We start from the raw sequence: 27,430 nt of genomic DNA, 5'->3' as shown, positions 1-27,430 counted from the left end.
TTGATTTTACTAACATTTAAATACCACAACGTGGCTAACATTAATATGCAGTGAGCATGATGATGAGGTGGAGAACATGCTTCCAACCATTTCAACCATGCAACAATTTATACGACCAATGATCAGAAAGTACTAAACACGCCTCATTATAAAGTCGATTAAAGCAATTATCAAACCGGCAAAATAGATCGAACATCTTATGAAAAATTGTTCTCTTATTTTTACCATGCTATCTTACAATATTTCACCAGCATATACATAAATTTACAAAACTATAGGCAAAGTTAAAGAGAATAAAACAAATGCACATAGTTTTACCATATGAATGAACATCGTCACTAATCACCTTCCCTCCCTCTATACAATACTCATAGCAGATAGTTAATAAATCTGCTTGCTTTCAGCCAGCAACTGGTGGAGATGATGGCAGTTTACATAAGAGTAGCTAGCTAAAAATCTCTTCCACAATCTCATGCTAATCTACTAAAACAAAAGTTGTAGTTGATAGTGTCACAAAATGGGAATTGAGATGCTCTCGTTAACATGATGCATTTCATTTTTTTCCGCCTTGATAGCAGCCACTCTAGCTGCATTGGCTGCTCTATTAGCTGCTGATACTGCTCTATTCACTCTTTCATCTACCTTGGCTACATCATAGGCTTTTTCAACTGCTCTTCTAGCTTCCTGTTTGTTCACAAAGAATCGCGTAGTTAATAATGAAAGCTCACAATACTGCTAACTATCTATTTTTTTACACAAATTAGCTCATTTGAACCATATAGAAGAAAACTTCCAATTATCTGTCCATAACTCAAGATTTTACAAAAAGGAAAATGCTTTAGAGCCAGAAGTTTCAACAGAATGAGATACAATCATCTTTTTTCTCTTAGTGTTAACTAGGAAAAGAACATTTAACAATAGATTAAGGTTAGTATGAATAAACAAAGTGTGTACCTGCACTGTATTAAGTACCCTGGAATGATTGACACCCACTGGCGAAACTGGATATGTGGCATTCTGTGTGCTCGGAATGTCAAGGACTCCATTTTGCCAGTGACCTGATTGAGTTTCTCCATTTCTAAATGTATACATTCCAAGACCATGTCTTTTCCCCTCATGCCAGGTTCCTTCATAACGATGACCATTCGCAAAACAGTATACCCCAAAACCATGCATCTTGTCTGCAAAATATTCACCAGCATATGTATCTCCATTTCTAAAAAAAAAAAGTGATTATAGTCAGTATTAACAAAAAAGAATAGATTTACACTTTTAATGGTGAGTAAATAAAAAGAAGGTACATCGAGCCCTACATGCATCAATTCAACAGTAAATGCACTAATGGAGATTTTCCTTAGAAGAGAGGAATTCTACATGTGAGAAATACCAGAAGAATGCTTAATAGGATTTAGCACCACTATTCATTAAAAGCATGCCAAAAATCCTACTCACTAAAACTAATACTAATAGCAAACTCAGTAATGCAATCGCAACAAAAAAAACAAAATATGTGGCATCAGAGTTGCTTTACTTGCTTATGGTCAACAAACAAGGTATTTGTCAAAGTTAGAACTAAAAAGTAACCAAACTTAAATTAGCAGCATATAAATGACTTAAACTCTTGCAAGGAACTTAGGAGATGATTTATGCTTTCAAACTAGCTTGAAGAGGCATAAAGCACCTCAAATCTAAACCCAACCTCAGAACCACCAGATACATTTTGCTCTAGAAAATTAAAAAATAGGCAGGCCCTATAAATATCAGGCTATATATATGCTTGGAATATTTCAGTTGTTTTTACAGTTTAGTAATTCCATCTGTCTGCTATATTATAACAAAGAAAACTTACAAGCCCTACCCCTGTGTCCAAACCTAACAGCTAGCCAGCTAGGAATTGGTGAAATGTATTACGACCCAAAGAATGATCAGAGACAATTAACAAGTCCTATTCGATTAGCCGGTCTCAGGTATGTATAATTGACCGAGTTCATGCTTATCTTTTCCTGGCTTACTAATCCTTAAAATTTAACAAAACCAACCCCATTTTGTATCTGAAATCTATACTTATTCTACCTACTATAGGGCCAAACTACAAAACAGAAGCCCAAATTCTAAGATTCAGATAAAACAAAGAAAAAAAATGAAGGAAAGAAAATCATTTGATCAAACAAAACAAACCATGTTTATTATTCACCACATCACCAATGAAAACAACACAACAAAGACATGTAATTATGTTGAATTTGTGATTCAGTGTGTCTAAATCAAACAACACTCACATTATATTATACCAGCATATAGAATAAACACAATAAATACTAATTGATATGATTTGCTAATTCTAACCCTACTAATAAACATTATGATCTGATTCTATCAGTAATTAATTGATCTTAACTGCAAAAACAATCCTACAAATGAACATTATGATTTGATTCTAATAGTAATTAACAGATCTTAACATCAAAAACAATCCTACAAATGAACATTATGATTTGATTCCAACAGTAATTAACTGATCTTAACTGCAAAAACAATCCTACAAATGAACATTATGATTTGATTCCAACAGTAATTAACTGATCTTAACAGCAAAAACAATCCTACAAATGAACATTATGATTTGATTCCAACAGTAATTAACTGATCTTAACAGCAAAAACAATTCTAAAAAAGTTACCTGAAATGATAGTGGCCAAGACCATGCTTAACACCCCACTTGAACTCTCCAACAAATCTACTCCCATCATCACAAGTATGAACACCAGAACCATGACTCTGTCCATTCAACCATTCCCCAGCATAAACATCCCCAGTATAAAATCTATAAACCCCAAACCCATGTCTCAATCCATCTCTATACTGACCCTTGTATCTACTCCCCTTAGACCAAGTCTCAACCCCAAACCCATCATATTTCCCATCAACCCAATCCCCTTCATATCTCCCACTCATATTATAGTAATAAACCCCACTCCCACAACACTTCCCACCCTTCATCTCACCTTCATAAACGTCGCCGTTCGAATAAACCCTAACCTCTAACACAACCACCGCGCTCGCTAACTTGTTCCTCTCCTCTTTATTCTCCTTCCACCTCCGCCGCCACAGCCGCCACCTCTGCCACCGTTGCCACCGCTTCACAGACAGAACTATCGGAAGCGACGGTGCGGATTTGAATTTGAGGGAGAGAACAAAGAAGAGCGCAGCCGAGAAAGCGAAGGCGGAGAGGAAGTTAAAGAAGAAAGAGTGAGTAGGACGGGAGAGAAGAAAGTAGAAGAACGGAAAGGAGAGAAGGAGAACGAATCGGAAACGGTGGCGGAGACGGCGGAGTGCGGCGAGGGAGAGTGAGTACAATTGGGGGAAATTGAAAAATTTTAGGGATTTATGGGATTTGAATTTGTTGTTGTTTTTGTGATGATGATGATTATGATGATGATGATGATGAATTGGTGAAGAATTGTGATGGTGTTGTTGTTTGTGATGAATTGAATTGTAGAGTTTAGGGTTGAAATCGGAAGAGATTCCGGTGCTTTCTTTTCCGATCTGAATTTCCGATTTCTTTTGATGCATTACATTAAGCTGAAAACTTCTAACTTGTTCGATTTTTTTCTTTTTTCTTTTTTGTTTCTGTTTTAGTTCGTTGCGACTTTTTCTATGCTTACTATTTATTTTGAAATGGATTGTGATGATAATGATGTTGCGTTTTGTGTTTTGAAAATGGCGCGTGTGTGTCGTTTTGGTGGAGGTGAAAAGTGAGATGAACGGTGAGGATGGTGTGTGTTTTTATGTTTATTGTTATAGTTTGTTGATGGAAAAGTGTGAATTTTGATGAAACGGAAAAAGAAAGGCGTAAGAATTGTGCATAGGAAGTGTCGTTTGGAATAAGTCTGCAATTGGATGGATTGAGGAAGACAAAGTCGTTTGTTTCGACTCTCAAAAATGAATGAGCTAACAAGTTGGACGAAATTTCCCCTTCAATTAGTGTTAGTTTATTTGTTTATTTCACCTGCGGAGTGACAGAAATAAAAACTTGGTTGAGTTCAAATTTACAAAACTTAGGTTTTTTTTTTTTTTGGGTGAATCGATGGGAATGAATTTGAAGAGTTGTCTAATCTATTTAATATCTATTTATTTACAAAAATAATATGCTAACAAAAAAAACCACTAGCACATTTTACTCTGGATTTTCGACTACGATGACCTCAGAGTATGAAAGAGAAGTTCTTAAAAAATTAAGAAACACTTGAAGAATTAAAGGAGCATTTTAACACAATTCCTTCAGCTCAAGAAGTCGGAGTTTCAAGCATAAGGTAGAAATAGGGACTTAGCATTTTTCTTAGGAGTAATGGTCCAAGAATTTCGACGAGAAATGATGCAGTCAAGATTTCAACAAAAAGGTTGGCATAAGTCTTCGATAGCAGTGAAGTGGCGCGGAGAAGAGCAACATAACTATTTTTCGAACTTATCCAAAAATACATATGGCGACAAATCCAAGGATGAAATACATGTGGCGAAAACGTGTCAACTTTTAAGAAAAAAGTTGTTGAAGACAGTTAATCTTGTATTAGTATCAATAGAAGTTCTAATGTTAAGATTCGGGGTGTCAAAATCATTATGAAAGCTCACAAACTCAAAGTATCCAAGTTTCAGGCAAGACAAGAGTCAGTTGAGCGAAATGTATGATCTTTAACACCATGTTCTTTACATTTTAAGCAAATTTCCTTTATTTTAAGTTGTTTTTCTGCACTTTGTTTCTACTTTTTTTCCTTACTTTTTACACAGATTTCGACCTAGTCGGAATCTTTCATTTTCTACAAACTTTACATTTTTACTTAGTAGGAACCAAAATCGATTTCACGTCACACCAAACAGTCAAACAAAGTCACAAGAATCCATGTGTGTATGTCCTGGATCAACTAGTCGATCCTGCAAGTAAACATTTTGGAAGACTGACACTTATTTACTAAATTTCACGGTAAATAAATTGGCACGCCTAGTGGAACCTTTTTTGTGCATTAGATTCATAAGTAGATTCTTAACAAAAAGTGTGTCTTTGTTACAAAATTTTGTCAGCTCTTCGTTTGTGGAATGTTGATGGTTGTATAGATTTAATGAGTGGTAAAAACAGTTAGAAATGGCACGTCCATCAATGAGAAATACCCACCTCCCCAAAAGGACCATCAAAACACAGAAGGGTAGACGAACATATCATTACAAGATGTAATAAGAGCGTCAAATATAGGTGGAGAGAATTTTTCTGACGCCATTTAGATAAACAATTCGACAATAGTTACGACACAACAAGTGTCGAGCGTTCTTACAACTCTACAGGCACCCTAAAGCCTGGTTGTAGACCAAAGGCCCTTCTTTGCGTCGAATTTTTCCATGCCTTTAAATGGAAGAGAACAACTTTATTGTATGTCAACATCAGTAATGGCAAGCCTTCAACCTAGCGTATTCATATTCGCATACAGGGTAATGGTTGTCACATCCTTTGGGAATCCTTTTTTACCCCTAGGGACAACATCGACTTATCCTAGTCGAATGGAGCAACCAGTTTGGGGAACTAGTTACGCTCTTTTTGGCATGCTAATTGTGACCAGTCATACTCTCTAATCGTTAAGACAATAAGTCGAAGAAAGTAACCATGAAATGGTTAACATACTTACACAACAAATGGGCACGGTGTTCAACCCTTTGATTTACAACACCACACATAATTACTCGCAATTGGCACAATAGAGGGGCAAATTGCTGATTTCTTTGGCGCTCTTATTACCTTGGATTTTCCACCAGATTTTTTAGGACTATGATCCTAAATGAGTTAAAGTCTCCAATCGAAACGTAACCCTGTCGAATGGTAGAAAGGAGAGTTATTTATTAACTTAGTCGACTCCTCCTACCCAGAGCACTATAAGCATAAAGTCTTAAAAAAAGACTTAGAAAATTTGTGTTGTCTTTGATTGCTTAAGGCTTGGTCGATCAAAACTTCCACATGGATAAGGACAAACGATTTTCTCAAGGACAAGTGGAAACCTATCAGACGAAAGCATGCATGAATTAGAGACGTGGCATTTGTAGCTTAGTTGACCATTAGAAACAATTATTTTAGGATTTCTATATAAACAACAGTTGTTTTCAATTTTAGAGGTTTGCATTAGTTACATTGTAAAAGTCTAAAAGAAGCTTAAAGTATCTGCATAAGAGTGAGAAAACAGTGTTTTCTAGAAAATGTATGTATGTGTTCCAGTTTATAAATTCCAAGTTATTTGTTTTCTTATTCAATACAAATTTCATTATATAAACTTTTACTTTATCAGCTTTTCTTTTCATTTCTTTGCATTCACTCCTTCGGCATTTCCTTAACACATTTCATCAACAATACTTAAACAATAGATAAAACTATAAGAGATCTTGGCACTATGTCCTATAATTCCCTAGTTGATCCTGCAAGTAACCTTTGATAAGAAACTAGAGGTTGTTTACTAAAAATTAGGGTAAACAACTACCCAATTGCCAACACAATAGTTGTTAGACGCGCAACCTCGACAGCAAGTGGCAACATTCAAAATACACGCACATAGGGCATTCGAAGGCTATTTAGCCCAATAATCACCTACCTGAATATATATTGCAAACGAAATTATCCAAGGGTTGGAAAATCTCAAAGTTTGCCAGATTTGTAAGGGACACGATAAATTTGACTGTTGAGCACATTGCTCTATATTAGTTAGAGTATGGAGATTTAGCCAACAACGAGAATTTGAAAATAAGATTCTTCTCCAACTCCTTAAAAAAGAATGTTTTTACATGGTTCGCTAACCTGGTTCTGGTAAATGTTTGACAAAATAAACTTGTAGGGCATAATTACATAAAAAATGTGGTAGAGCAAATATCAGCCCAAAATGGTTTGAACATAGACACCCATGGGCCAAATTTTGTGTCTCTTTTATCTGAATATATATTGCAAAGTGAATTACCCAAGGGTTGGAAAATCCCAAAGTTTACCAAATTTTCAATGGACACGACAAATTCGATTGTCGAGCACACAGCTCGTTATCAATCAGAGTCTGGAGATCTAGCCAACAACGAGAATTTGAAAAAAATTCTTCTCCAACTCCTTAATAAAGAATGTTTTTACATGGTTCACTACCCTTACCCACATTTGATTCATGGATGGGGGTAATTGGAAAAAGTTATGCATAAGCAATTCTATATGGGTCAGTCAAAATAATATCAAGGAGTTAGCCAGTGCTAGGCCAAAGGTGGATGAATATGTGGACGACTACATTAGTCGGTCCAAGATCTTGAAATCAAAATGCTTTATTCAAATGCCTAAACATGAATTTGTTGAATTAGCGGCTAAGGTCTAGATTATTCTATTAGAAAGAAACTGGGCATCCAATACTTGAGATACATGGCTCAGATGGCAGACGGGTTTGACAAGTCGAACATTTGAAATTTGAAAAAGGCAGGTCAAACAAATTCCACAAAAAAAAAATGTCTCTTAGTTAGACATAGATGTGGGAGACCATCAAAATGACACAGGGTACGAGGAAATCGAGGGAAGTGATGTAAATGTGGAAGATTTAAATCCAGGCCCTCCATATGTTTGTAAACCACTCAATCTTCTGACGGGAAAAACCTAGTCGAACCTAGGAATGATAAATTCGTTGCCAAAACGTAGACTTTCGACGTAACTAAATGCGACGAAATCTTCTACCTCTTATTCCAAGCACTATCTTATTTTGATTATAATAATTACATAAATAAATAAATAAATAAATAAACAATAGTTAAACATATATGTTTATTGCATATTAAAAGTGTCTCATTATCTAAAATATAGATGTAAAAGTAAATTTTGTAGAAGAAGTTAATGAAAAGTAGTAATTTGAGTATTAAAAACTGGACCTAGGTATAGTTATTGTGGCCCATTAGTTAAGCCCATACCCGCATTATTATAAGTTATTCATTAGAAACCCTTGTTGGAAACGATTTGCAGTAGTTTGCAGCCGCTCTTCTTCGTTTCTCACAGCTTCCCTTCAAGCCACTCCAAAATGGTTGGTTTTCTCATCTTGTTGAATTTCAACTGTTTTTCTGTTATTCTAATTTCATTCTTACGATGATGACTGTGTTTGTTGATTCATATGTTTGTGATTTTGTTTACAGACTAAGAGAACCAAGAAGGCCGGTATTGTTGGCAAATACGGTATGTTCTATCAATTTTGTTACTTTTCAACATTTTCTGTTGTTTCTGTTTTGTAGAAATGTGCCTTTGTTATGGTTTTCTGTTTCAGATGTGTTTGTTTTGTTGAGATATATAAGGATGTTTGTTCTAACCCTAATAACTTAATAGGTTTTTGAATTTCAATTAGGTTTAGTTTAGATTTACTTCTAATTTTAATTATTTGATGTTTTTTTTATTATAAGAATTTTGGTTGAAATTGCGTTGGAAAAACCAGTTTAATAATTGGTTTAGTATATAGTGAGTGAAATTTGAGCAAATTGTTGTTGTTCTAATTTCAGGAACTCGATATGGTGCTAGTCTGAGGAAACAAATTAAGAAGATGGAAATAACTCAGCATAGTAAATTCTTCTGTGAGTTTTGCGGAAAGGTATATATATTTTTTCATTTTTTTCGTAGGAGTTTTTTGAACTGTTATGGTTGATTATGTTCTCAATTGGCTTTGGCTGTTATGTTATGATTTTGTTATATGCAGTATGCTGTTAAGAGGAAGGCTGTTGGTATTTGGGGCTGCAAAGATTGTGGAAAGGTGAAAGCTGGTGGTGCTTATACTTTGAAGTAAGAATCTTTATCAGAAAATTGTTTTCTCATATGATTATTTGCTTGTATATAGTTTTGCTCATGTTGTGATTTTGTTTTGTGCTTGATTTATTGACAGTACTGCCAGTGCTGTAACTGTGCGGAGCACCATCCGAAGGTTGAGGGAGCAGACTGAGAGTTAGAAAGGACACCAGTTTTACAATTTTGTTATTTTGATTTGAAAGTTATTGCAGACACTCTTGTACGCCCTTAATTGTTGTTATATTTGATTTGGATATTTGACGAAGAGGAATTTTGAAGGTTTTGTAAGTGTATCAGTTATCTTTTAGATTATTGAATACTATTTAGTTTTTGAGTTGTTTGCTTCTTCATCCAATGTTGATTATGTTGGTTGAATATGTTCAATGTTTGAATATATTCAAACGCTGAAACTTCTTGTTTTTCCATTTAGTGAATCAAATTCATTTAAAAACATTCACAAGCCTATGTTTTCTGAAATGTGGTTATGTAACATCCTTGGAAAAGAAGGATATAGGATATGATTGTAATACACAATCCAACACATGCTTGGTGTTATAGTTTGAAACGTTAGACGAAATGTGATTAGAGTTGCTTGTGTTGCTCTGAAACCATTGCAATATAGGTTGTGTTTTTCCAACTGGTTACTTTCAATTGTGTTTTCCAGAATGCTGCCAATAGAAATGTAAACATAGTTACATCCATTGTTTGTAATTATAATAACAATAATATATGATGCATATTTCATATTACTGATTGATAGGGTTTTTGGAAAGAATTTTATAATTATTTCTGAAAAATGTGTTTATAGTCTAGCCTATTGATTAAGAGTGACTTGATTGATTCAAAGACATTTTCCAACTAAAAAATCAATTAGAACTAAGTACCCAATAGATTATTTTCTCTTGGTTAATTCTAATATCGATCTAAACATCTCTTAATGATTAAGACTAAATATAAAAAAAAAAGTTATTTGTGGCTTGAACAATCTATTATTGGAGTTAGAATTAATAATAGATTATTATAATTGATCATGTTCATTTAACGCATGGATTGTTTTCAAGTTTAAACTCCATTCTGGCCTATAAATTGAGCTTCTTTATTATTTTATTTCATCCATAAAGCGAGCTTTTATCTCACTTTTTCGTACTCTCATTTGTAAATCTCTCGATTTCTTACATATATTTTGTCTTAGTGCTTAGAGAATGCTTTTGTGCTTATGTGAGGATCGTTGTTCTGGATGAGGGCTTTATGTAATTTATCAATAGTGTATTTATCTCTTAAGTAAAATATTCTTCTAGAGGTCGTTTGGTTGCGAGATAAACCATTAAAAAAAATTATTTTGTGGGACCGTCTTTGGAAGTCTCCGCTTGGTTTGTTAGATTCTCCAAGAAGAAAAGTTCTCTTCTGGTTCGTGAAGATCTGTCATCAAAATCTCCAGAATGATTTTTTAGTTCAGTTAGTTGAAAAGCTCTATCATTTTGAGATTAGCATGTGTAAAATCTCACTTGGTTCTTGAGCTCTATCTAGTAAAAAAGCTCAGTTGCTTCAAGATTATCCTGTATAAAATCTCAATTCGGTTCGGTTTAGAGGATAGCCAACTTAAATTTCAACTTGATTTGAGACAAGTTTGGTTCGGGACCAGCCTTTGAAAAATCTCTGCTTGGTTTAGAGGATAACCACTCTAGACCTTGTTAGTTGTTTGGTTGGAAGTTTGCCATAAAACTTTATTTTCTTACCTAAGTAGATTCGTGAGCACATCCTTATAAAAGCTCTTAAGTATTTTTGGATACTCTCAAGAATAATTATTAGAAACATGAGTAGATAAATTTAGGTCAAATTTGTATAAATCTACCGTGTTTCTCTCTCTAGTTATTTTTTGTTCCGCTTCTTATTTACTCATTTGGTTTTCAAAATATTTTCAAACTTCAATTTAATAAATGATTTTATTTTCAATCAAAGTTTTTTAAATCTCCACAATTTATCTCTTCTCTTATGTATGGAGTTATATGTCCAACAAAAATTATTTGACGTAGAAGCTCCAACAGTCATAAACAATATGGAAATTGCTAAAATGTTGAAGATGAACATTGTACAAATCTTCACGGACTACAAAGTGCTCGCAAAATAAGATTTGAAAGAAAGAAGAAGACGACGTGAGTAAAGAGGATATAACACATTGTGGACCAGATCAATACCATCAAAGAAACCTTAATGAGCTTTGAAAAGACTTTTATAGATTTCATTAGTATAGACAATTAATGGATTGACCTATAACCTAGCCCAAAGAACTATTTAAGAGGAAAAAAAATTAGGCTTAGAAGCATTACCAACAAAAATGTAACCAAGGCTTTTATGGAGAAATTCCAAAGTGAATAAAAGTCTTTACTTGTGTTTAGAAAGAGGGTGTCAATATCTTATACACAATGGCCATGGTAACTCAAGCTAATTAGAAGATAATTTTCAATATTATTTTATTTTCTATGCTAATTTATAAGTCTTTAGGTTAATCATTAGATTATAATATATTAATACTAGTTTTCAAGAAACATTTTTAGTCATTCATTGACAACTTTATGTAGAAATTTCAAGAGTAAAGACCAAGTTCTCAAAATATTAATTCACGACAAGAAAAAGTTTGAGTACTACAATAAATATTGTATTCAAAAAATATTTAACAATATTTATTAGATAAACAAATTATCTATACATTACTAAGTGTTTTATTTCAAATAATTGTTATAAATTATAACATTAGTCATGCAATTTTAACCATTTATCATTTTGTTCCATCAATGACACTATTATAACATTATATTTTGTCCTATAATTATAACTTTTTCATTTATTAGAATAGAACAGGTTTATAGATTTTATTTATATATGGCAAAATGATAACTATTTTATTTTCAAATGCCAATACAAGGAATGTCATTGACATAACATGTTACATAAACCACTAAACAAGAAGAACAAAAGTGATTTCTTCTTGTTCAATTATTCCACCATCTCCATTATTTTCTTAATTATATTAATATATTTCATTAATCTTTGCTTTTTTCATGCTCCATGCACTCAATTTCTTGATCTTAACATCAACTGTTCCATTATTAAACACATGAAGGTGTGCCTTATCATTGATTGCCAACGTTGGATAAACTCTTGATGTGATGCATGCTTTTCCTTGTCCCCCAAAACTCTCCACCACAGAGTGATCTATCTGCCAAAAATAAAAAGTTATACAAAAACTTCTTAGATGCTTAAGAAGAAAGAAGACTATGTTTAAATATATTTATAAGGTGTTTGATGGATTTTGTTTAAATATATTTTTGTTTGTAGTTAGCACTAGAGTTATTTCAAACTTTTGAGAGATCCAAGCTAAAATTATCTTCAGTTGAGTCGTAAATTTTTTTTAAAGTGTCGTAATTTACCTTAAATTAACGGTAAAATATTTGTACGGAAACCTTTTTTTAACTTAGCCTAATCATAAAAAAGTGTGAGACAATGTATTGTAGATTGCCTTACAAATCCTCAAAAACGGCCCCTAGTTAGTACTTACCAATGTTCTTATTGACAACTCATCATAAAGAGGGTTCACATCCACAAAAGCTCCATAAGTGGTTAAATCATTCTTGTGATTCAAAGAAGACCTATAATGAAGACACATAAAAAAAAAAGTTGCTTCAAATTGACACTTTAGTTTGGTGAGAATTTGATGGATAATGAAAGAGGAGAGACAAGTACCTGCTTTGGTCACTACACATGAGCACAACATGTTTTTTGTTTGCTCTAAATACCTTAAAGAAAATTCTCGTGTATTCTTGCATGTCCTTTGAAGCCAAAACTAGTAAACCAAACGGTCCTAATCCTGTCTCTTTTGCTTTTGCACCATTTTCACTACATAGATGTTGAGGGTCCATTTTCCAACTAGGGTCTAATGCTTGTGCCTTTTCAAGATCATTCACTTCAAATGATATTTCAACATCAGCCTGAAAATAAATGACAAATTAATGAGGAAAATTTGCATGCTTCACCAATTGTAATGCCACACATATGTTGTGGTCACATGAATTGTCTTCCACTAAATTATCATAATTTTTTTGTATATGAATCATGCATAATTTATATATATATATTATAAACATTATACAAAAATAGAATATAAACCAACAACAAATTACGTTGTTGTTCTTTTTTATATGACAAAACTAATCTTCTTAAAAATTACATCAAATGATATAGAAAACACAATATTATTATGCATGAATTTTAGATTCTATAAATATAAAAGATTCACCGCATCTGATGTTAGAAAATCATACACACTAGTTATTAGATTTCACCTGTGCTGCCGTGACATCAGAAATTTCAAACAATGTTCTCCCTTTCAACACTTTGGAGTGCAAGTTTACAAAAGGCTTGGTCCGTAGTTTTTCAATCTCAACTATAGGCCATTGGATCAATTGCTTCCCAAATTTATCAAGCCATATAGTCCTAGGAATTGCCTGCAAATAATTAGTCAAAATATTATTAATCAAGTTCATAATATTTTCTTGAAATCAAGTAATTCATAAAAAAAGAAAGAAATTGTTACCTGAATTCCAGACCAACCTTTTTGAACATCATCCTCTTGAATTGAAGATTCATTAACCCAACCCCATAACACCCTTCTCTTTTTCACACCATCATAAAATGTTTTAGATGCATAAAACTTTCCATAATCATATCTTAAAACCTCATTATTATTTTCCTCAAACCCTTTATTAGGAATAAAAACATCCTTAACAGTATCATAAGTACCAATCAAATAATAATCATGTGCCACATCAAATAAACTAACCTTAAGCACATGCCTAATACCATAATTAATTGAACCATTAATCAACATAGGAAAAAAATCAGGACACTCCATCATTCCAATTTTTTTGGCAGAATAAAATGGAGTTTTAGCTTCAACCCAATTAATAAAATCTTTACTTTTAAATAAAAGTGTAATTCCCTTATTGCCCTTTTCTTGGCTTCCAACAAGTACTCTCCAAAATCCATCATGATGACCAATCCAAGCAGTGGTAGGGTCCCTAAATGATGTTGCATTAATTTTGTTACTTATAGTTGGAACCATTAAAGGATTCTTAGGTGATTTTATCCATTCTTTAAGAAATGGATCAGATGCATTTTTTGGTATAGCCAAATTTTGAGTTTGGTGGTTATTTTTGTCAATTCCAGTGTATAAGATGGTTGGTTTGTTATTAGAGAGAAATGTGATTGAACCTGACCAACATCCATTGATGTCATAGGGTTTGGTTGGAGTAAGAGCATGTGGTAATGAGAACCAATTCACTAAATCCTTTGAAACTGAATGGCCCCAAACAATGCTAGTGTTGCTCCATGTTGCTCCTTTTGGATTGTGTTGGTAGAATATATGATATAGTCCCTTGTATCTCATAGGACCTAATTCACATACAAAAACATTTAATTAATAATTAAAATATATTAAAAGTTGCAAAAATTCTTGTTAGTATCCACGCAAACTCAGAAAAAAATAGAATGCGTGGAACAAACATATTAGAGAGTGCAAGTCTAAAATTTTAATTCGTCGCGTAAAAAAGTACAGACAAAACAAATATGTCCTACAGGGCGAATTTATTTTGCTACCCCCACCTCTATATACTATAACAAATGTGTGTATGTGAGAGTAAGAGTAGAACTAACCATTAGGGTCTACAAGTCCATTCCATATATTTCCACCATATCATGCCAAGAGTAAGAAAAAACAATAAACAAAAGAAAACTCATAAGATAAAAAAGTGATTATAAAGTGGATGAGTGTAATGTCATGAAAAGAGGTTACTAATTGAATTAAAAAATAATGAAGTTGAAGTAAGTACCATTCATCCAATTTTTGGAAGGTTGGAAGTGAAAAGAAGGCTTATATGTTTGGTTCAAATTAAAGGTAGAAGAATGAGTTTGATGGAAAGCTTCAATATGGACAACACCATAGAGAATAAGGAAGAAAATTTTAGACAACAACCAAGAAGTTCTCATGTTGTAGTGTAAAAATGATAAAGGAAACTAGTGCCTTATGGCCATCTATTTATAGATAGAGATTGTTGAAGGGCAGAAGTGGAGGAAACAATCATTTTTATAGTTTTTTAGTATTAATTGTATAATGTATGTATCGGAGAATTCTTAAGTATCCACCACAAAAAATTGAGTATAAATTTTACATATAAATAATTTATAATGTTTTATTATTTTCCTCTTATGTTTTTCTCTTTTAGGGATATATCAGGTTGTTAGGATATATAACTACTTTTCTATTAATTAGGTCAAAGTTATTTTGCATTCATTATATAATAGGAATATGTAACCTCTTGGCATAACCAAAAATAAATTTCTTTTTTGTATGATGTTAAATTTACATTATCATGGTTGTTAATGTTTAAAAATCGGACTGAATCGGTCGGTAGGACCGATCAAATTGGAAATTGGAAAGGTCAGTAGACTGGTTGTTGGATCGAGTATGTTATTGAACTAGTAGGAATCAGTCAAAATTGATAAAAATCTGTGAGCTGACGATTTTAGAAAATTGGCAGATCAAATGCACTTTTTTCAGACAAAACCACACCGTTTTAATATTCTTTTTTAAAAAATGAAATTAAAAAATAATTAGATTTTATTCAAAAATTTATTTGTAACAACTTTCCCTCGTTTGCAATTAGACCTAATTCGAAATTTATTTAGATGTGTATTTTGTATTATTTTGTTGTGTGTGATAATTATATTTAGAATTTGAATTTAAAAAATGAAAATAGGAAATTATGAGATTTTGAAAATTGGAATTTTGTAGGTGTCGTGATATTTTTTAGAGGCCGAATCATCCAGTTCGACCGATTTAATAAATATATAATTTTGTTTTAGAGACCGATTTATACAATCGAGTTATCAGGTTTAATCATACAGTTCGACCAATGACTCACTAGTTCGACCAATGAACCCATGACCAGTACCTTAACCAATTTGACTTACTGATCTGATTTTTAAAACATTGATAGTATCTATTAGAATATATGGTTTAATATATGATACCCCCTGCCAAACAAGCGAGATTTGATTTTCTCCCCTTAAAAAATTTGTGATCCCCCCCTTGAGAAACCAAGATTCCAAATTGCGTCACCCCTCATGCTGACTTGCCATGGAATTAACACTTGGTATATTATTGATTTAACTCCTAATTAAAATCTAATAGATTGCAAATGGGTATACAAGATTAAATATAATACATATGGCTCTATAGAGCGCTATAAAGCACGTCTCGTAACAAAAGGTTACTTTTAAGTTAAAGGTATAGATTACTATGAAACCTTTTATTCGGTTGTAAAGCTCGCCATGATAAGATCTCTCATTGTTTTAGCTTCACTTAAAGGTTGGTTTTTGGAACAATGAGATGTAGTAATGTTTTCTTACACGAAGAAGTGTACATACACGACCTCACTTAAATGTCTTGTTTTATCTAATTCTGTCTACACTAATATCAAAGTCTGCGAGCTACAAAAGTCCATTAATGGGCTCAAACAAACTAGTAGACACTGGTGTAAGCTGTTTGATTCATTACTTTCAATTAGTTATAAACACTCTCTTGTTGACTATTTTCTATTTACTAAACATCACAATTCTTCTTTTACTGCATTACTTATATAAATTGATGATATTGTCTTGGATGGAAATGATTTCTCGAAAATTTTATCTGTGAAATCCTTTCTTCAGGAATGTTTTAAAATTAAGGATTTAGGGAACTTTAGATTTTTTATCTTGGCATTGAAGTTGCCATATCTTCCAAAGGTATTTTTATCAATCAAAGAAAATACACATTAGAACTTTTGGGTAGCTTGCTACCAAGCCCTTTAATACTCCATATGATACTTCCCTTTATTGGGTTTTGAAGATTCGAATCGGGTGGCCTGCCCTATTTCCAGAAAATCAATCACGTGTTATGCACTATTTTTTGGCTAATCTCTAATCTCGTGGAAATAAAAAAAATCAAAGCATTATTTCTCGGAGCCGCTCTGAAGCAGAATATCAAACATTGGCTTGTTTAGCTTATGAAATTCAATTGCTACATAATTTATACAAGGATTTGAATTACTCTTTCAATCAACCAACTTATGTTTACTACGACAACAACTTTGCAATTGCCTTACTCATAATTCATTATTTCATGAAAGATCAAAACACATAAAAATCGATTGTCATGTCATTCGTGAAAAGATTAAAGTTGGACCCATCAAGTTATTCTCGTTACACTCCATGGAAACCTTGTTTAGGGAACCAATTCTAAGGACATGGAATGCGACAAAGATCAAATGATATTTTAGTTGAAATATTTTTCTAAATCCGACTTATGTAAATTGGAAATACCTCTCTTATGTAATACCTTTGAAATAAATAATTCAATAATCTATGCTTAGTTGTATGATTGTTTTTCCTAATATACAACTAACACACACCCGATGTGACAAAACCCAAAATAGGGCGAACGAAGGTGCATTTGACACACCTCTTCTTGGTAGCTAGCCACTCCATATCTTAGGTGGTATAAAATCATGCATGCGAAATGATAACAAAAAATTATGAAAGACCATATGATAAAATAGAATTAAGGAGGATTATATGATGAAATAAAATCATGAAAGACCATATGATAAAGTAAATTCATGGAGGACTTTATGATAAAATAAAATTATGAAGGACATGATGATGAAATAAAATCCAAAAAAAATTGAACAACGAGAACAAAACCAACTCGAGCGCAGGGTAATGTAGAATAATCTCTTGTAAAGAAGCGATAAGTTGAAGTCATGCAAAGCCAATCAATTATAAGGGAATTTGACCTTACTAACTTTACTAGCAAGGGCACTATCACCCCTAAAGTCGAACATGTTTTGATAGTGCATTTTTTAGTAAAAATGTTTAAGATATGGAGGTAAATTTTGATATAGTTACACGGCATAAAATAATTTTGTTTGTTTGCAAGTATCACATGGTCAAGATTTATGGTATGGTTATTCCTATTGACGAGGAAAGCCAACATATGTCATCGACTGAATATCATACTATCCTTAAATATCACATTATGATTCCTTTATTTTATGTTTATTACGTTTGCACTATTTGTCGAAAGGCATGCTGATATATCTTAGGGGAACATGTGGTTCATTGTAGAGATCTTCAAAGGTTTAAATACCGACATAACTTTGTTAGGAATGTCTTATTTAATATATTTCAACGAATACGAGTATATGTGAAGAAATAATCATCTGTGAATTTCTTGACCAATTCACAAGACACAATATTGGCACTTAGGCCAACTCACAAATATGTCTTCACATCGGTTTAAAAATCATTTACAGAAGCACTTATAGATTATCCATAAAAATGTCCTTACATAGACAACCAAAATTGAATCCACATGTGTGAACCAACTCTTAATTAATTTTGATTAGAGTTTATTTTTGAAGTTTAATATAATTTGTAAAAAAAAATGTCTGACAACGTGTTTATAAACTTATTTTAATTAATTTTGATAAATTTTTAAAAAATAAATTGAACATAAATATTTATGATATTATTGTAAAACAAATATTTTTTTTTAAATAAGCTAAAGTTATATAATAAAGTGTTGCTTGTACTTTCTGAATGTTTTAGTTCGAAATAAAATAAATAATTTTAAATAAATTTTTAAACTCCTTACGCGTGTATTTAGAAAAAATGACGATGCCAGTAGCAATTCGCGTGGGTTTATCGAAAAACAGTAGCCCGTAAAATGCATATACCCTAGCTTTTCTTCTTCAAATCGCGCGCGCTTCTCCTCCTCCTTCGCCGGCAACCACCGCGGCGGCGTACTTCGTCATCGGAGTCTCACTCCCACCCACCTCTCTCTTGAAATCATAGAAACAGAAATCTCCAAAACCGTAAATTTCAGAACTAAGTAATAAGCCCTAATTCTCCCGTCGAGTTCACGGGACTGTTACAGTCATGTACGGCGGCGGTGAGTGCAAAAACAAGTTATGTTTAGTTCTTACTTAATTATTTCTGTTCTACTTCTCAGCATTCTTCATTTTGTTGAATTCACAGATGAAGTTTCAGCTATTGTGATTGATCTGGGTTCACATACCTGTAAAGCTGGTTATGCCGGAGAAGATGCTCCTAAGGCCGTGTTTCCTTCTGTAATGTCTTCATTAAACTTTTTATTTTTCTCCTTTTTTAGATTTTATTTATTTATTTATTTTTTGGATTTTTGTCGTGGTTCCAGTTTCAATGGCATTAGCTGCTTTCAATTTTTGCTGTGGTTCCAGTGTTCTTAGGTTAATGTATGATTTATAATTTGGTAGATAGATTATAATCTATGGGTGTTAGTGATTTATTCATTTGAGGAAGAGTATGGTTATATGATGATAAGGAGTTTTGTCTTGACTCATGTGAACTTAGGTTGTTGGAGCTATTGATCAAATGGATGTTGATGAATCGGATGATCCTGAAAAGAACTCTGGCTCTGGTGAATCGAAGAATAATAGTAGAAATGTTGAGGGTGATAAAGCCAAGGGAAAGAGAAAATTGTATGTAGGATCTCAGTCCTTGGGCTACCGAAGAGATTTTATGGAGGTAACCAACCCTTTTGTAATGTCTTTTTGATCTTGATTAGTTTTTGAAATATAGCTTTCAAATTTTTTAATTAATATTAGATGTACTTAACTTTTGATTTCACGATGTCAGGTACTGTCTCCACTGAAGGATGGACTTGTTGCTGACTGGGATATCGTTGACAGCATTTGGGATCATGCCTTCAGGTTTATACTGATGTTATAATCCGTCTAAGACAGTATGTTGAAAAGAATAGAGGAAGGCCAAAGAGACTGTAGAAGAAACCATTCTATACCCCATACGCTAAATGAACTTATTATATGATTGACTACTTTTGTTTCTAAAGAGCTTTATGTTAAAATCATGTAGCTGGCCCTATCTAGTGGAATACCGCTTCTTGTGTTGTTAGTGGTTACTTTCTCAACATGGTTAAATGAAATATTTTCAGTATGCGATAGTTTTTCTTCATTTTTTGGTTTAGTAGTTTTTCCCTTGTATTGTTTTTTCTTTTTTGAGTATTTTATGTCACATGCTTCATGAATTGATTAATCCTTAAATTGGCATTTTTCTTTTTTAGTAGGGAGTGCCTATTGATTGATCCTAAAGAACATCCCATGCTCCTGGCAGAGCCTTCTTCAAATGCTCCACAACAGAGAGAAAGGTGTTCTTGCTATAATTTATCATCTAGATTTAATGGAGCTGTGTTTAAAACATCAATATGTATAAGTCAGTTTGTTGTGATTCTTGCAGGGCAGCGGAGCTCATGTTTGAGAAATACAAAGCACCTGCACTATTTTTGGCAAAAAATGCTGTAAGTGAATAGTCCTACACTAACCTATATCTCTAAAATAAAATAATATATGTTATCAAGGGAGAATTGAAATTTTACTCTTGTTTGACTTATAGGTTCTGACTTCTTTTGCATCAGGACGTGCCACATCATTAGTTGTTGATAGGTAAGATATCATTGAGTTAAATGCTTGCTAGTATTATTATTATTTTTTAATTTGGTAGTATGATTGGTGATATTTTAAATTAGTTATGCATTTCAATGGCTAACTTTTAAACATATTGTATATGGAAGAATAGTGTTAGAACTGGTATATTAAACCAATAGGATATACTAAATGTACTAGGATAGTATTGAGGAATCACCCTTGAAACAATGTGACTAAGAGCAAAGATTACATATGCACTGTTCCAACAATTCGTCCTTGAACCAAACTGACTGAGTAAGTTTCTTAAGAACAATTTCACAATTATTTGAATAACAAAGCTAACCCGAAATTGAGAGCCCGTTCATATCCAACCACCAACTGTTTGAAAGTTAAATATATTAGTTTACTTTTTAAGCTGGAATATAATGCTGGAAGCGTTGTTGATGAGATGTTTTCTTATTATTCCATTGCTCTCAGTGGTGGAGGATCTACTACAGTTGCACCGGTTCATGATGGCTATGTTCTTCAGAAGGTATTTGTTATTAATGAATCAAATAGAATTAACTTGTCATGTAATTGAATCAAATCATATTTTCATTTGATAGAACTATATTTGATTTGGTATCCAATTTCTGGAAAAATAACCTGGTTGTAAAAAGTCTTCTAAATTTGTAATTACTATTTATATTTACATGTCTTTTATCATATAGGTAGTGGCTAAGGTAGACAATATGTTCTCAAGAGGGGTTTTATTTAAGGTTGTAGAGAAGAAAAATATTTGTACTTGTAATGCTTATAATTGAGCAATCAAAGATATGCACAGTAGGTTCTGACCAGGATAAGAAATTATGTTCATAAGGTGATAGCGGAACAACTAAGCAAGGGTTTTCTATTATTCTTAGTTTACGTCAAAGGTCAACTGAGTCCTTATCTTTTTTATCTTGGTTTGGATTTGCTCATCGAGCATAATCAAGGCAGGGCGTCATGGTGCACTGCATATTTTATGCATATGATATAGACTTAGTTTGAGAGTGGGGAGAAGGAATAAACTGAGCTTGAGAGTTGAGATAAGGAGACATGCTTTGGAAGACATTGTTGTTTAAGTAGAAATAAAATACGGTATTAAATGCAAGCAGGTCTAAGTAAACTTGGAGAGAAATTTTTACTTTATATGAGAGGGATTTGAGTTGAGTCTAATAGCAAGAGTTGCCAAAAATGACCTTATAGTTGAAAACTGGAGATGGAAAATGGAAATAAATGCACGGTAGAAAAACTCAACAATAAAATCAAACCAGCATTGCAAAGATAAGAATGCTATAATGGAGAAGCGATCACACAAGACAATATTGAATAAGAAATGATATCGTTGGAAAAAAGTAGGGGGTAGCTTCTATTCTAGAATCTCATCTTAGGTGCTTTGGACATGTAGAGGAAGTAGAGTCAAATGATTAAGAAAGATTTTTGGTCAAATGGTCTGTATTTAGACATGATTTATGGTAGGATATTATATCCTTCAATGGTGAACAAGTCTGATAGTGTTGTGCCATGCACAAGTTTGTTTTCCACCATTGAATCAATAAGTCCCATCATGTTTCACTTGATTCAGTGGTGGGACTTATTGATCCCATGGTGAAAACAAACTTGTGCAGAGTATAACACGTGTTCCACTTAAGCACCATAGAGCTAGGCTATTATATTGCAATTTGATCCATGTATTTGGCTCATCTAGATGAGAAGGATTTGGTTGTTGTTTTAGTTACATATGAATAATACACATATTGGCATAGTCTCCATATTACTACTTAATCATTTACCATTTTGATTCTGTAGAAAAAGAAAATAGACCGTAATTAAAAATTTATATATGGGTGTTCATGAATATATATAAGGCACTAATTGTTGACTAGGAATTACTTCCTCCGTCTTAGAAAAATGTCTCATTTACATTTTTTCAGTCTCAATAATTGTCTCTTTCAAATACCAATGCAACATTTATTAATATTTTTTCACTACTATACTCTTATTTATTTCTTTTCACTCTATTCAACTACTTCACTAACTACAACTAATAAGGGTACTCTAGTAGACGATACTAATTATATCATTAAAATCAACACATCTAACAATTTTCTTAAAAACCGCACACGGCTCAAATAAAACATTTTTTGAGACGGAGGGAGTTATGTATGCTCCATATATTCATAATTTCATTTGTTATGCTCTATATATTTAATAATTCAAGATCTCATTCTAGCCCGTAATTGATATTTGGCTAATACTAAGCTTTTCTGTCTGATTATATCAACTATTTTTACAACACAAGGCTGTGGCAACCTCTCCAATCGGAGGAGAATTTCTTACAGACTGCTTGATGAAAAGCTTGGAAAGCAAGGGTATTGTGGTGGGTTACAAACACTAGCTATTATATTTGTCAATGGTAAAGGTGCTTTGATTTTATCTGCCTGAGATTTTCCCTTATTTTGTACAGATGAAACCTAGGTATTCCTTTAGGAGGAAGGAAATACGCCCTGGAGAGTTTCAGGTATTATGTGTTTTCATATTGACGACCTGTTAGTAACCGTTTTTTCTTTTACATCCTTGTAATCACCAGTGTACGCAGAACACCCTCCCCTCCCCTCCCCAAACACAAAGATAGTGAACCTGGAGAGTATGGTAACCCCCCTCCTCGTTCAAAATATTTCTGCAAAAGTTGTGCCAAGATTAGTTTCTTAAAACTAAAAGTATTAAAGAGATAATGGCGTATGCTGTTTGTATACATTTTCTTTATTTTAATAACATTTGTAACCCCATGTCTATTCTTTCTTTTATATCGTTATTCAATTTAAAAAAAACTCTAGAACTTTTGGGGCAAATGATAGTAAGCTAAAATCCCATTATTTTCTTATTCATTGCATTAAACTGATTTTGAAAAACCTTTCAATACGATTTTGGTTGTAGTTGTAATGAACTGCATCAATGATCATTTTTCTTATAATTTCTGAATCTTACAGACTGTAGATTTGGATTTTCCAAATACAACTGAAAGCTACAAACTCTACTCCCAGGTCTGTCACTGATCATGTTTTACCTCATTAAATGTCATGTTTCATATATCTAGTAACTATTTTCTTGTGACAGAGGGCGATTGCTAGTGATATCAAGGAATGTGTGTGCCGCGCTCCAGATACTCCATATGATGGTTTGTATACCTGTTATTCTCATCCCATATAATGTTTTGAATCTTGTTAAGATAACTTGATTTGTCATCTCTTGTAATTTGATTTGCTTTTACACGGTCTATGTGCTTTGAGGTGGGTTGCATGTGATGCTTTTTCAATGATCTGATTTAATGATAAATCTAGGTTTACATATTTTTCAGTTAACTCTTTATAGCTCTTGTAGATGCTTTTATCTTCTCGACTCCATTAGAATTTATCCAAGAAGTTCCAATATATGACATCTATTTTTCTTTATTTGGCAGAGAGTGCATATTCTAACATCCCAACGACCTCGTATGAGCTTCCTGATGGCCAGTAAGTTGCAGTTATTTTTGCTCATAGAAATAGTGGAGATGGGGGGGGGGGGGGGGGGGGGGGGGGGGGGGGGAATTGAGTTATGTTTCATCTGGAAATCTTGATAAAACATGTTTCTAGTATTTGCAATCATTCATATTTCATAGCCTAATTATCCTTGGTGTGAGGTTTTCATGACAATTTTTTTCTTCAAAATTTACACTATAGGACAATTGAAGTTGGAGCTGACAGATTTAAGATTCCAGATGTTCTTTTCAATCCATCCCTGGCTCAGGTATGAGACCTAAAAGATTTATCATGCATTTAGTATTCTAAACTTCTGGCAATGGGAGTTCAAAGATTATTTAGTAAAATATAATCTAATTATCATCATGCCTATTAAAGGCCTACATGAGATTCTTTTCATTTTGATTGTACTGTATTAAATTAAAAAAAGTGTAGCTTCTTCAAAGTATCTTTCTACAAGCTTTCTCTGCGTCCTTGCTAAAATTTCTCATAGATTGGCTGGGTGTTTAATTTTGAGGTTGCACTATGCAAACTTGTTTGTTTGGTTTTTGTTGTGCTTATATTTTTTCTTCTTGCTGTTCTGTATATTACTTATCAATCATATTCTCTGTTATTTTGCTCTTATGTCGTGTTTATGTAAATTGCAGTCAATTCCAGGCATGGAGAGCTTTGCTGAAATTGCTCCTTCAGTTCGTGGGCTTCCTCAGATGGTAAGATATTTTTTATCTTTGTTTAGAGTATCTCAAGAATCAGACAGTGGGACAAGGCAGTTGCTGTTCTTTTAAGTATCTCAAATGGTTGAGCATAATTCAAAATCTAGGGTAGAAGGATATGATCGGTGAAAATTGTAGGCCAGACCATTAGAAAGACTTGCTTTTATATGGTCTCTCTTTAGACATGATTGGACATTATGCCATCATTTGATTCATGTAGCTGATCTCAGCAAGGGAAAACTTTTATTGTAGTCATTGTTTTCTTTTTAGGGTTCTACATTTCTGTTTCTGATTTATTTACATTCCTTTGAATATTTGCAGGTTATTGAGAGCATTAATAAGTGTGATGTTGACATTCGAAGAGAATTGTTTAGTAGCATACTGGTAATGTTATTTATTGTTTCCTTCTATCTCCGTTCCTATGTACATATACTCTAGCCAGTTCCTATGTAGATCTTAATTTAATTTAGCAGAGACTTTTGGCGTCTAAAATAAAAATGGATACATGACTAGTCTGCATGCATTTTAACCTGTCCCATAACCATTTTGATGGGAGCATAGTTGGATCCTTCATGCAAATGGGCCGTCCTTTCTGATTGAGAATTTTGAGATATTTTGAGGATTGAATAATAAGCAAGATTATTTAGTTCTGTGATGCACATGCATTGAAACTCATTTTTTAGTCTTGGTTAGAATGCTTTGAGTTTTATTTTGTAGTCAGCTGACCTATACTCACAAATTCAATTCAATCATCAAATACTTGCTGAAACCATATAATGGAGTTATCTGTTTGATAGGTTTTGCCTTTTTGGTGTACTGAATATAATGATCGAAGCATATTATACAAATTTATTTACCTCCATGTTTAAAGTTGATTTCATTTCTCTTTCAGCTTGCTGGCGGCACAGCTTCAATGCAACAACTGAAGGAACGCCTTGAGAAAGATTTGCTAGAGGTATGATGTAATTCAGGAGCCCTTGTTGTTTATCTTTCAACTCTTGCTGTTTTGGTTTTACTGTCTCAACCAGTTGGTCTATGTTTGCTATGCTCAGTCCTCTTTTAAGCTTGAGAAGTTAGATGTTGTAAAAATTGACTAAAATTTCATTTCTGATGCAGGAATCCCCTCAGGCTGCTAGAGTAAAGGTATTGGCCAGTGGTAATGCTACTGAAAGGAGGTTTAGGTGCGATCTCTCTCTGTCTTAGTAAATTTGTTGGGTACATATTTTGGAAGCCACAGGAATTACGGGCAGTGCAGACATGTACAAAAATGAGAAAAACTTAGATCAAGTTTTCATGCTCTGAAAATTCGCACACCAAAATAAAATTAGAAAACATATAAACTTTAAACATATTGAGTTATTATTTTTAGTTGCAAATACAATAGTTTCTAAGCACTAGAATACTGGATGAAGTACAAAATATCTTAATTTTTATTGGTGGGGTCTTCTATTTATGTCCATGTAGACTTTGTTGTATAGTTCAGCTAGGCTTATAAAACTAGTCCCCTATATTCTTCCCATTTCTTTCAATGTCAAGGGGGAGGCTTAGAAATATGATGTTATATGGGGAGTGATTGTTGATGCTTCAAAGTATGAATTGTTCTCTAACTCGTGATAATGATTTTATGGGCAGTGTCTGGATAGGTGGCAGTATACTGGCTTCTCTTGGTTCCTTCCAACAAATGTGGTTCTCCAAATCCGAGTAATTTCCCTCACTCAAACATACGCCTGTCCCCATCAATCATGACTATGAAATTAAGCTTCAAAATTTTCTCATAAGGAATTACTTTAACCACTAAACTGTTTTAATGCACTCTGATAGGTATGAAGAGCATGGAGCTTCATATATCCAAAGGAAGTGTCCTTGAATTGCGATTGGTACGTGGATCTTGCCACTGATCTCTATCTTGGTTTTATCATGTTGACCTCAAGATGAATCACAATCTAATTATTACTGTAATCTATTCTGATGTGGAGTGTGCTTAGAGTCTGTAATATTTTCTTATTTAACAAATTGAGTTTCACTTCTGTGTAAATTTAATTTAACCGGGCATGAGAATTGCCATTTACATATAATTATTGAGTAGTTTTATTTGATAAATAGTTTTGATTGACGTAAAAATTGTATACTCTTCGAAGCTGTGTATTGTTGTGTATGGGTACACATTTTAGTTTCTCTTTAAAAATGAGAGAATCTAGAGTTAATATAACATTTGTGCAAACTTTCAATTTAGAAATTATTATTTTATAAAAAAAAATTAAAAAATTTGGGAAAAAAGGAATTTGTATTAATTTAAGTTTATTAAAGTGTTACTAACTCAACTAGTAAATGCAGTGATATTCGATTGTTTCATCTTTTTTTCTTTTCTTAAATATTAACCTAGTAAATGTTATGTACCATCTTTCTTTAATGTCATCCTCAATCCTTCGAAGTCGCCCTTGTTACATAACTCCTCTTGCATTTTGAATTTTTCTGAAATATTATTAGCAATAAGACAAAGAGTCCAACTGATAGTCAGAAATAACACAACTTAGTTTTTTCCAAAGGTTACAACACATGCTAATTTTTAAAAATTAAAAAAACCATATAGAAATATAAACAAATAAACTAATATCAAAGTAAGGCACTGTTTATAGATCTCTATGAACCATTGCAATAACAACACAGCCAATAACCATTGTTCAAAACAAACCATTAAATAAAATTAATCTCAAACTTCAAGTTAATAGCGTGCTTAGAACAAGGTTGTGTAAATCTTTGTCTTGATTTTGAACAAACTTAAAAAAACTA

At 32.9% G+C, this 27,430-nt stretch overlaps 4 protein-coding genes across 6 annotated transcripts; 2 read left to right on the top strand and 2 right to left on the bottom strand.

The window, feature by feature from the left end:
• Positions 1-195: 195 nt before the first annotated feature.
• Positions 196-3,939, bottom strand: LOC131616113 (uncharacterized). Its single transcript, XM_058887361.1, has 3 exons — positions 2,681-3,939; positions 955-1,216; positions 196-684 (listed from the first exon to the last, which is right to left on the bottom strand). The coding sequence occupies exons 1-3, from the start codon at positions 3,571-3,573 to the stop codon at positions 511-513; spliced, it is 1,329 nt and encodes a 442-aa protein (XP_058743344.1). The 5' UTR covers positions 3,574-3,939; the 3' UTR covers positions 196-510.
• A 4,011-nt stretch (positions 3,940-7,950) lies between these two features.
• Positions 7,951-9,143, top strand: LOC131617982 (large ribosomal subunit protein eL43-like). The gene is made up of 5 exons (XM_058889253.1): positions 7,951-8,066; positions 8,176-8,215; positions 8,533-8,621; positions 8,727-8,809; positions 8,910-9,143. Exons 1-5 carry the CDS (start codon positions 8,064-8,066, stop codon positions 8,971-8,973), a joined length of 279 nt encoding a protein of 92 aa, XP_058745236.1. The 5' UTR covers positions 7,951-8,063; the 3' UTR covers positions 8,974-9,143.
• A 2,546-nt stretch (positions 9,144-11,689) lies between these two features.
• LOC131617981 (beta-fructofuranosidase, cell wall isozyme-like) lies at positions 11,690-14,897 on the bottom strand. 2 transcript variants are annotated; one of them, XM_058889251.1, is made up of 7 exons: positions 14,698-14,897; positions 14,522-14,530; positions 13,404-14,260; positions 13,153-13,314; positions 12,554-12,798; positions 12,369-12,459; positions 11,690-12,029 (listed from the first exon to the last, which is right to left on the bottom strand). In XM_058889251.1, exons 1-7 carry the CDS (start codon positions 14,852-14,854, stop codon positions 11,841-11,843), a joined length of 1,710 nt encoding a protein of 569 aa, XP_058745234.1. In that variant the 5' UTR covers positions 14,855-14,897; the 3' UTR covers positions 11,690-11,840. The 2 variants fall into 2 exon arrangements, with proteins under 2 accessions (XP_058745234.1, XP_058745235.1); XM_058889252.1 differs by lacking the exon at positions 14,522-14,530.
• Positions 14,898-18,572: 3,675 nt separating this feature from the next.
• On the top strand, positions 18,573-26,740 carry LOC131616112 (actin-related protein 4). Of its 2 annotated transcripts, none has more exons than XM_058887360.1 (20): positions 18,573-18,857; positions 18,944-19,035; positions 19,298-19,471; positions 19,583-19,656; positions 20,031-20,111; positions 20,201-20,261; positions 20,357-20,406; positions 20,866-20,920; positions 22,712-22,789; positions 22,877-22,930; positions 23,400-23,453; positions 23,527-23,587; positions 23,870-23,921; positions 24,129-24,195; positions 24,575-24,637; positions 24,962-25,024; positions 25,533-25,595; positions 25,757-25,821; positions 26,273-26,341; positions 26,462-26,740. In XM_058887360.1, the coding sequence occupies exons 1-20, from the start codon at positions 18,845-18,847 to the stop codon at positions 26,505-26,507; spliced, it is 1,335 nt and encodes a 444-aa protein (XP_058743343.1). In that variant the 5' UTR covers positions 18,573-18,844; the 3' UTR covers positions 26,508-26,740. The 2 variants fall into 2 exon arrangements, with proteins under 2 accessions (XP_058743343.1, XP_058743342.1); XM_058887359.1 differs by having other exon boundaries at positions 18,574-18,857; positions 20,028-20,111.
• Positions 26,741-27,430: the final 690 nt, after the last annotated feature.

Source organism: Vicia villosa, linkage group LG7, assembly GCF_029867415.1.
Source record: "Vicia villosa cultivar HV-30 ecotype Madison, WI linkage group LG7, Vvil1.0, whole genome shotgun sequence".
NCBI lineage: Eukaryota > Viridiplantae > Streptophyta > Magnoliopsida > Fabales > Fabaceae > Vicia > Vicia villosa.
Note: the sequence above shows the minus strand (reverse complement) of the source record. Positions and strands in the feature narration are given on the sequence as shown.

Bases quoted from the DNA above. Each gene is read 5' to 3' on its own strand.
- LOC131616113 (XM_058887361.1), bottom strand. From the start codon at position 3,573: ATGCATCAAAAGAAATCGGAAATTCAGATCGGAAAAGAAAGCACCGGA. The intron at 1,217-2,680 runs GTAACTTTTTTA...TTTTTTTTTTAG, and splicing joins CTTGGCCACTATCATTTCAG to AAATGGAGATACATATGCTG. The intron at 685-954 runs GTACACACTTTG...GTGAACAAACAG, and splicing joins GGGTACTTAATACAGTGCAG to GAAGCTAGAAGAGCAGTTGA.
- LOC131616112 (XM_058887359.1), top strand. The intron at 19,472-19,582 runs GTAACCAACCCT...TCACGATGTCAG, and splicing joins ACCGAAGAGATTTTATGGAG to GTACTGTCTCCACTGAAGGA. The intron at 23,922-24,128 runs GTAAGTTGCAGT...TTTACACTATAG, and splicing joins TATGAGCTTCCTGATGGCCA to GACAATTGAAGTTGGAGCTG.
- LOC131617982 (XM_058889253.1), top strand. The intron at 8,216-8,532 runs GTATGTTCTATC...TTCTAATTTCAG, and splicing joins CGGTATTGTTGGCAAATACG to GAACTCGATATGGTGCTAGT. The intron at 8,622-8,726 runs GTATATATATTT...TGTTATATGCAG, and splicing joins TCTGTGAGTTTTGCGGAAAG to TATGCTGTTAAGAGGAAGGC.
- LOC131617981 (XM_058889251.1), bottom strand. From the start codon at position 14,854: ATGAGAACTTCTTGGTTGTTGTCTAAAATTTTCTTCCTTATTCTCTAT. The intron at 12,460-12,553 runs GTACTTGTCTCT...TCTTCATTATAG, and splicing joins ATGTGTAGTGACCAAAGCAG to GTCTTCTTTGAATCACAAGA. The intron at 12,030-12,368 runs GTAAGTACTAAC...TATTTTTGGCAG, and splicing joins AGTTGTCAATAAGAACATTG to ATAGATCACTCTGTGGTGGA.